Raw genomic sequence first — 9,853 nt, 5'->3', positions numbered from 1 at the left:
TGAGGGCAGTATAGAGGCGGAAGAGTTGGTCCAAACGGCTGCCTATACAAAAAAGGTAGTCCAGTGGCAGATCCAGAATTTCAAAATAAAATGGCCCAGGGATGGATTTTGACCTGGAAATCTAAAACACCTCAGTCCCACCATGGTTGGGGCTGAGGTAAGAAAATTTATGATTTAACACCTAATGGTAATCTCAAACCCAAATTTGATGATAAATTTTCCCTTTGGTTCAGGGTGCTATTATAGAGCAAAGACCCAGATGGGCAGACAACTAAGGTCAGTGGCCCTGCAAATTTCCATACAAGAGCGTTACGCCACTGAGCATAGATAGCTCTTCTAGGTACTACATTTCGTAATGATGGTGGAAACCTCCGCCCCTGATTTGTGTGTTTTAAGGCTAATATAAACTGTGAAAATCTTTAAAATGATAACTGTATTACTGGCCTATACCAGTACCTCAATTCAATACCTTTAGTTTATGTACGTTTATTAGGTGACGATCTAAACGTACCACTGCAGCATCACAGTAGATACATAATGTAAATACAGACTCTGCCCTTTCCCTAATAAAATAAACGTAAAAATCACTGATACTATAGTTTGTTTCCCATGCAATACATAAATGTAAATTGTTCATACATATCCTTTTTAAATAATTATGGATATTCTCAATTGTAAAAATAAAATTTAGAATACTCACTTCATTTTCATCTCTGCCATGAATTTCTTGGCATAACTGTCGTTGACTTTGAATGAATATTGCAATATTAATGAAATTCATGATGAATTGGCATTTAACAAAATCAATCACACTTCTTCCATGACTGCTAATTATGTAATATTTATTTAATTGTAAATAACAGGAAACCAACCTACAGACGAATCTTCTCAAAGTTAGGATTTTAACGTCTTTGAAAATAAGGGTCTACATTTTGTTTACATTAATGCCCAATCAATGCTACCATCATTGATTGGGCATCACTCAAAAGTCCAACACAGCCGTATTGTCGGTAACAGAATCCTGGATTGATCCATCTATATCCGATAATGAAATACAAATTGATGGTTAAACTATGGTTGGGCATGATAGAAACAGAGTAGGCGGAGGCGTCTGTACATTTGTACGTGATGATATCGCTTTTCGTGAACGAAAGGATTTAGATCACTGCAGTATTGAAGCTGTTTGGTTTGAAATTATTTCCCCAAAATCAAAACCCATAGTCGTCGACACGATATATAGGCCTCCAAAATAGCATAACTTTGTCCACTACTTTGATGAGGTATTCACATGCATTAACAGCACTTTTGAGATCATTATTATGGGGGATATTAACATCGATTTGAGGAAGCAAAATCATTCTTTGTACAATGATTACACGAACACGTTGAAATCTAACAGCCTAAAAAATTTAATTAAAGACCCCACCAGAGTCACTCAGTCTTCTTCCACAACTATAGATCACATTCTCTGCAACTTCTCACACAATATCAGTCAATCTGGAGTACGGTAATCCACACTGGAATTAGTGACTACGCCATGATTTATTGCACACGGAAATCAACCAAAGTAAACTTCAATCAACACAAAATCATCAAGTTTCGATCGCTTAAAAAATATAACGCAAATTGGTACGTAAAGAAATTTGAAAAACGCTGATTGGTCAAGTGTGCTAAACTCCTGACGTTAACGTTTGCTGGAGAAATTTCAAAGAGTTGCTCCTGCCAATTATTGATAGTATCGCTACTTGTAAAATAATACGCATTGGTGAAAATAATCGGTCGGTAAAATGGCATTCATCAAATGACCTAGCATCATTCACTGAACACTCAAGCACAAAAGTCACAAATAAATATCAGTTTGACTGAATTTATTGGGATAATTAGATATCAAATTTAGTTACTTTCACTTCTCTCGCATGAACAGTTGAGATATGTTCCTCTATGTTATCAACATTTGTATTGCATAAGGCCCTCCCATGACAAGAGGAAGTAAGTGGCACTTTGATGGTTTGGAGTTCTTGGGTAAAGAATATTTTTGCAACAGCCGTCCAATGTTTTTAATATTGTTAGTATGTTGATATATGGCTTTTGTAGTTCACATACTGTACTTTTAAGATACTTTAAGAAAAATAAAAAACATTATTTTTTACGGTCAGTATATCCTGTACTTCATTTTCTGGTGGTTTTTTTCACTAGCGATTTTACAAATGACCATAACAAAATGAAGCAAGTATAGAAAATTGCAGTTTGCCAACAATTTATTCACAGTTCATAATAAAAAAAAAACTATATTTACATTTTAATTAATTAATTAAAATTGACAAATGTTAGAATGTTTGATATTGTAATTCATTTAATATCAAGTTTAAAAGGACATTATGTCGTACAGTATCAGTCAAATTTATGAACATAAATGCTTATAAAGTTGTAAATTGTATTAACAATATTACTTTATAACACAAATATTGTATACTAATTTTTTTATCACAAATAAAACCACAGCGATACTCAAAACATGTAAAATTAGACATTTTTCACATTAGACATGGTAAGACTATCCCCTGCCGGACACCATACCGGTATTTTCTGAGTCAAGGTTTTGGGGTTGGGATTTTGAATTTATGATAAAAATACCATTAATTGAATGTTAAAAACATATACAATAATTGAGTGTTTGTATGATTATAATTAAAAATATTATGAAATCCTCTCAACATTACAAATAATACATGTAAAATTAGACATTTGCCTATGGTAAAAAACTATTCCCCGCCGGACACCATCCCGGTATATCTGAGTCTAGGTTTCGGGGATGAAATTTTAAATTTATGATGTATACCATTAATTGAATATTAAATACTGTATGTACAATAATTGAGGATTTTTATGATTATAATTACAAACATTATGTAATCCTCTCAACATTACAAATAATACATGTAAAATTAGACATTTCCCTTTGGTAAAAAACTATTCCCGCTGGACACCATCCCGGTATTTCTGAGACTAGGTTTCGGGGTTGGGATTTTATATTAAGGATAGAATAATTTAGGTTATAAACTACCCTGCAATTACAGTTCACTAATAATTATCAATTAGATCAACTGAACCATCATTTACTGCGAACCTTTCCCAGAAAGCATGGCGATTGGCTGGCATAAATTTACAAAGCTTTGTTAGGATGTCATTCTTCTTCTTATCCTGAATTCTATGTGCTGTCTGAAGACGTGGAAATGTGACCTCGTGTCCACAACGCATGATTCTCTCCGCTATTTTCTTTTTTAAGAATTCTCCTGAACTATACTCAGTGTCGTCTATCGAGCTTTTCCAATACAACATTGTGGATCCCTTGTTGAACCTTACTTCTTGTACCTCACACAACAAGGGCTTATTTGTGTATTTCCCTTGGCTGACCCCATTTTCATACATAATAAAATCAGCTGGTGACATTGGCACAGCAGTAGACTTGCCACAAGTCTCAAATTTATGGATTTTTCGTAGTACATTAGCACATTTCGGAAAGCGCCACCAGCGTCAGTTTATGTTGAGAAACTTTTTTGATGAGAATTGGAGACTTGTAAAAGAGTGAGTCAAATCGAATGCAGACCGCTGGCCGTGACAAGCATGACGTAATTTTTAGGATGCCGTATTTTGCAATAGGGTGAATGTTATGACGGAAGGTCAACCAATCAAACGGTTCTCGTTTTGGTGCCACGATTGTAGAGAGAAGTTGGGACATGGTACCGTATGCAGGTGTGTGGAATATTGTGGTACATTGTTAATGGAGGAAAAGAAAACACCAACCAAAACGCTAAAAAAGTTGTGCGCAGAACAAAAAATTCTCTGGAATACAAGATCGAGTGCGTGGAAAAGCTGCAGTCTAGAAAGTATTTGGTTTGCAAACTGTCTTAGGTTCACGCGAGGCTCAGTATTTTAAAGACTAGAACATTTATCAGCCCACCACTAGGAAAAGCTGTCATGCTCTCGCAACTGCGACACAAAATTGAAGACAATGTATACCTGGATAAGCTATGGGAGTTGTCGCGGGTACGTTTACGTATTTTTAAAAACAAGTGAATGTCACCAAAAAAGAGGAGCAGTCCGTCTGTATTCCAAAGATCAAAGAGAAATTTGATTAGCGCGGCGAAACATGAATTAACCACCTACAGCTGGTGTAGTGGACGGGACGAGCTGGGCCTATGAGATTCGTCTCTAGATAAAATGATGATGGTACCAACGAGGCCAGAACTAATGTAAAAGTGCGTCAGTCTTTAAATTACTTATTAGAATTCTGTGTTGTGAGTGATTGTGAATGCACTTGTTATTGTACCTGCTTGATAAGTACTTGTACTTATTCTTCAGTTTTCAATCAGTTGATGGAATTATATTTTCCCAAATATTCACAAAAAGTCCCAGCCCTATTTTTATCTAGAGGAGGTACACTAATATTAACCATAGCCTATTGGCTAACCTATATTTGATTGCTATTAATAATTCAATTGTTTTGCAGGAATGGATATTCTGTGAATAGTCCAGCCGGATGATCCCCACTGACTTCAGTCAAGTTATGAAACTTGAAACACTTAGCATCTGATGGAGAAGCACAAATTCCTGTATACCAAACCCAGTGTCATTTCAATATTAATTGTACTGAAATATGCTTATGATAATGAACAATTAAATACAGTATGATCCTTCCTGTATTCTTTTGCATTGACGTTAAATTGACTGTTAATTAATATAGTAAATTGTTTGTTAATTAGTAAAAATTTTTTTTTTCCTGAAGCAGTTGATAATATATATGGTAAGACACTGAAAGATCAACAAATTAAGTTTGAAATGTAAAATCACTGTGGTTTGGATCATTTTTTGAGTGTTTCGTACAATGTATTTTAATCCAAATACATGAAACTAAATTGTTTTCTCATTACCTGCAATGTAGCCTCTTTATTTTTACAAATTAAACAGAATGATTATATTTATTGAAAAATAGATCTGATAGCTATGGAGATCAGAACAATTAAAAGAATTGCACATTTTCTCCTTTTTGTCTATTTGTTTTATTTATGGCCCAATAGAATGCTATAAATATTTATTTATGGCCCATTAGAATGCTATAAATATTGTTTGTAAATTTGGAGTTGCATATTACTCACTGTAACTTAGAAATAATACCAAAAAAAATTGGATACTAAGGGGTGAAATGTGTTGTGATTAATTTAGATTAAAATATAAATGTATTGAAAAACAAATGGATGTCATGTAATTAAATCAATTAGGCCTCCTTTTTGGCCAACATACTGTACAATGAACAATAAATTAAACCTTTCTCATTAAACAATAATTTCTTACTCAGCTTCACATCAAATGTTAATTAAAAACAAAAAAAATTAATATATTTATTCATTGTTTAAATTTCGGAAATACAGCTTTATGCAAAGGATGCAATTGTCAATAAATACGATGATATTCACCTATTCGCAGGGACGTATCCAGGGGGGGGGAACCGTGGGAGCCGCAGCTCCCCCCCCCCCCCTTTGTACACAGTGTTAAAATTTTAAAGCTTATTCTTGAGCCAATACAAATTCTTTTCTGGGATCACTCAAAATGAATACTTCTAAACATGTAAATATGCATCAGTACACGTTATACATAGGCATAATAGAACACATAGGCCTAAGCGTGAATAAAAAAAACCTTAAATCCATAAATCTCAGGCCAGGTCTTTTAAGATAGAAATGCGATACTGTGGTTCAATTTCGTTTTTATCCTTTTGCAAGTTTCTTTAAATGTTTGTTTAATAATACTACTACTAATAGTAGTAAAAATAATAACAATGATGATGATGACAATAGGAATAATTGATATTAACATTAATAACAATAAAAAGTGAAGAAAATTGTGCTAAATGCGAAAAAAGTTGTGATTTGTTTATCATAATATAGTATATATAGTTAAAGCTTAGTAAGCTATAATTAGGCCTAAGTTGTCCTGGATATTAAGTAGATCCCTGATTAAAGATCATGAGAAATTTGTTGGCGTTTCATTTTGACAATAATGGTAAACAATAATGGTAATGTGATGATGATGAATTTTACTATATAAAAGTGTCATTTCCGGCCATCTCGAGAGGTACTATTTTCTCACCTCAGCCCCAGCCATGGTGGGGCTGAGGACTTTGTGAAATCACGTTTTTGAAGTAGCCCTATGTAAAGTACATACTCAAAGACAATGTTTTTAAGCTTTTTTTTTTCTATGTTTTTTTCTATGGTATATCACACACACATTAATAAGATCTCTATGGTTGTCAAAAATCCCTGATAAAAGATCATGTTTGTTTAATAATACTACTACTAATAGTAATAATAATAATAAGAATGATGATGATGACGATAGTAATAATTGATGATAATATTAATGGCAATAAAAAGAGAAGAAAATTGTGTTAAATGCGAAAAAAAAGTTATGATTTGTTGATCATACTATATAGTATATATAGTTAAAGCTTAGTAAGCTATAATTAGGCTTAAGTTGACCTGGATATTAAGTAGATTCCTGATAAAAGATCATTAGAAATTTGTTGGCGTTTCATTTTGACTATAATGGTAATGTGATGATGATGAATTTACTATATAAATGTGTCATTTCCGGCCATCTCGAGAGGTAATATTTCCTCAAATTTTCTCACCTCAGCCCCAGCCATGGTGGGGCTGAGGTGGTTGTGAAATCACGTTTTTGGAGTAGGCCTATGTAAAGTACATACTCAAAGACAATGTTTTTAAGCTTTGTTTTCTATGGTATACACACACACATTAATAAGATCTCTATGGTTGTCAAAAATCCCTGATGAAAGATCATGAAATTTTTTTTTGGCGCTTCATTTTGGCTAATGGTGATGTGATGATGATGAATTTTATTGAAAGTGTCATTTCTAGCCATCTAGAGGTACTATTTCCTCAAATTTTCTCACCTCAGCCCCAGCCATGGTGGGGCTGAGGTGGGTGTCGACTCACAAAATGCCCTCCCCCTCCACCTTTTCAAAACAGATCTGTGCCCTTCCCTGGGTATGATATTAAACTCCATCGAGTCGGCTCCTGATGTATGTCTTAGTGATTGCTGTTTGTTCTGTCTCTTATACACATCTAGATGTGTATAAGAGACAGGATTTGCTAAGAAAATTATTACTGTATAAGATATTATTGGTCTGCTTAATAAAATTAAATGCTTAAAATGTCAATCTCAGCTTTAATTATACAATGTGAAAATGCGTATGTTATTGAATCGATATTGCTAACTGGGCCCGTCGGTTGCATCGACCCTTTGTCACTGGCCCTAGCATAACTGAGTTGTCTACCCTGACTAGCCTGGCAATTGTATAGAAACAAACATCGACAGAAATTATTTCAAACTTTCCGCTAATATAATTCGAAAGGTCACTCTTTCCCCAAACGGAAATTTCGCCGGAAATTGTCCATAGATACGATGATATTCACCCATTCGTCGTACGTAGCAAATTGAGGTTCCTAGATCTTAGCCAGTTTGAAAAATTAAATATTTATACAGTATTATTATTATTTAATGCTATATTAACTACAACAATTATGTTACTGTAAGTCAAAACTAATATGTAGGCCTATTTCAAATAGATGTCCTAATAGGCCTAAACCTGAATGTGCTGAACTCGGCGAGAAAGCTTGAGCTTGGCTGTATCATATTGATAATAATACTGTATTTATTAACTGGCGTGAAGTTGGTTACTTTCCATGCAGCACACTTCTGTTGTGAAGGTGCGTTTAAATATTACCTTCATGGTTGGACGGATTGTGATATGGGCCTAGGTATCCTCCCGGTGCACAAGCTGAGCTGACCTGCACCTGAACCTCCTTATCATTAGCTGGGCCGAGGGGAAGCATAATTAGCATATTTAATATATGCGACGGTAATTAGCCAATCGGAAATCAAAGTTGTTAAATACGTCAGGCACCACGAAATCCTCACTGTTTTCCCAGTCCCTAATCCCAGAAAAAGTATACTATGGAACGCCATGCAAATAAGTAATATGGAATGCCATTTGTGCCAAAATCGATTTATTCTTAAGCATTTCAACTGATTAAGACAAAGATAAGACAGTCTAGCACAGCAGATCCTTTTGCGTTGATAATTGATGTGAAGTCATCTTCGTCATACACATGTTTCCTTTCTCTCATGCACTTCTCTACTTGTGCAAGGAATGAGTCAGCTGACATAAACGTATGTCCTGGTTCGAGATAGCGGAAAATGATTTCTTGGGGCCCTTCCATTCTGTTCACTTCAGAAACCATCGCTGTGTAAAGTGTCCAGTTTTTATTTTGCGCGCTGTAATTATCCATGTAGAAAATAAATCTTTCCCTGTCTCTAAACATAGGAGTGTTAATGTACTTGGTGTAAGTACTTGCTACGTCCTCAGAGTTTCATCCAGCTGTGGCTTCTGTCCATATAACACCAATGATCGGATCACTGTTACAATTTTTTCCCCCTATCGGGGCAAAAGTCATATGAAACTGCACAAGGCGTCTTGTAAACACACAACTCTTGACATCAGGAATGCATGGCAACATGATAACCTTCTGCATGTCCACGTAGCAAACTGCCTCATTTTCTTCTCTTGGTCGTTCTTTCTCCAGCTGGCAACATATGCTCTGTCTTTATGATGTTCCCATCCTGAACATACTGTGCATTGTGTGTCACCCCCATGTCCTTCTCATATGTTCTTGTGTTTTTCAAATTCCAGGCAAGGCTCACATTCTTCTTCCCCTAGCTTTGCAAAGCCAATGTTTATTTCTGATAATAATTTCCGATATGTTTCCGCGTCCACAAACGTTATGTTTCTGCTTAAAGTCTTTGAACATGTCACATATCTTCAGTTCCGATGGAAGATACCGTCGTAGAGGTGCATGTGAACGACGGTAATGACTGACGGCTGGATGGTATGACAGAATGTGATTTTCAACTATTGTCTTTGAGTCGTCAGTCATTTTGTGTGCAGGGGCGTGTTTTCCTCTCATGTCCAAAGGTGTGGTTATATCGCCAGAATTTGATGAACCGAGTGTGGTTGTAAGCACTTTGTCATGTTTGTATCCCAATGTATGTAAAAAGAATACTTTACAGACAAACTGGTTCTTGCCATCACTATCAGGGGGAACATACTTCCTTGACTTTTTCGTGGACTGGTGTTTGGTGCCTGATTTTTTCTTTTCCTTGGCTCCAAGACACTAACATGCGAAAATATCCAGGCTCGCCTTCTGGAATAGTCTTGCTTCCAAAACTGGTTGTGGATGTCTTTGCGTTGCTCCTCTGGTATGCTACTTAAACAGTCTTTTGAACAAGAACACGATGGAAGCAGTTTGTATTTGGATGGAGCGTGATTACTGGTGTCATTCGATGTTTCATCGTCTCGGTGATTCTCTGGTAGACTGGCTTCAGTTTCAGTTGGTTGGCTGATTTCATCTATAGTGATGTCTGTAGATTCATTCACCTGATCACTATTACAATAAGTAGGAATAGAAATTAATCAATTTGAATAATTATATAAATAATTAGAATTTTAGGGTAGAACTAGTTTAACCTAATTATACTAATATTGTAGTCAAATTCCCATTACTATAAATAAATGTAACATTATTATTGTTTATACTAATTTTTTTTTTTGGCTTATTTTCTTAACAATATTTTAATACTGTAATAACAAATAAAACTGAATGAGTTACTGTACCAAAATTGGAGCTAATTAAAATATAATTAGTCTAAATTTAAAAAAATATATTTTAAAACAAATCCTTTGCTTATAAGTGATTAATTTAATATGTTTTAAAGA

General features: G+C 34.9%; 1 protein-coding gene across 2 annotated transcripts; it reads right to left on the bottom strand.

Annotated features, from left to right (window-relative positions):
* Window positions 1–2,755: 2,755 nt before the first annotated feature.
* On the bottom strand, window positions 2,756–9,544 carry LOC117115750. 2 transcript variants are annotated; one of them, XM_033259675.1, is made up of 2 exons: window positions 8,135–9,544; window positions 2,756–3,452 (listed from the first exon to the last, which is right to left on the bottom strand). In XM_033259675.1, the coding sequence occupies exons 1-2, from the start codon at window positions 8,400–8,402 to the stop codon at window positions 3,082–3,084; spliced, it is 639 nt and encodes a 212-aa protein (XP_033115566.1). In that variant the 5' UTR covers window positions 8,403–9,544; the 3' UTR covers window positions 2,756–3,081. The 2 variants fall into 2 exon arrangements, with proteins under 2 accessions (XP_033115566.1, XP_033115567.1); XM_033259676.1 differs by having other exon boundaries at window positions 2,756–3,461; window positions 8,144–9,544.
* Window positions 9,545–9,853: the final 309 nt, after the last annotated feature.

Source organism: Anneissia japonica, unplaced genomic scaffold (genome assembly GCF_011630105.1).
Source record: "Anneissia japonica isolate Jap-2015-1 unplaced genomic scaffold, ASM1163010v1 scaffold288170_len75678_cov146, whole genome shotgun sequence".
Lineage (NCBI taxonomy): Eukaryota > Metazoa > Echinodermata > Crinoidea > Comatulida > Comatulidae > Anneissia > Anneissia japonica.
Note: the sequence above shows the minus strand (reverse complement) of the source record. Positions and strands in the feature narration are given on the sequence as shown.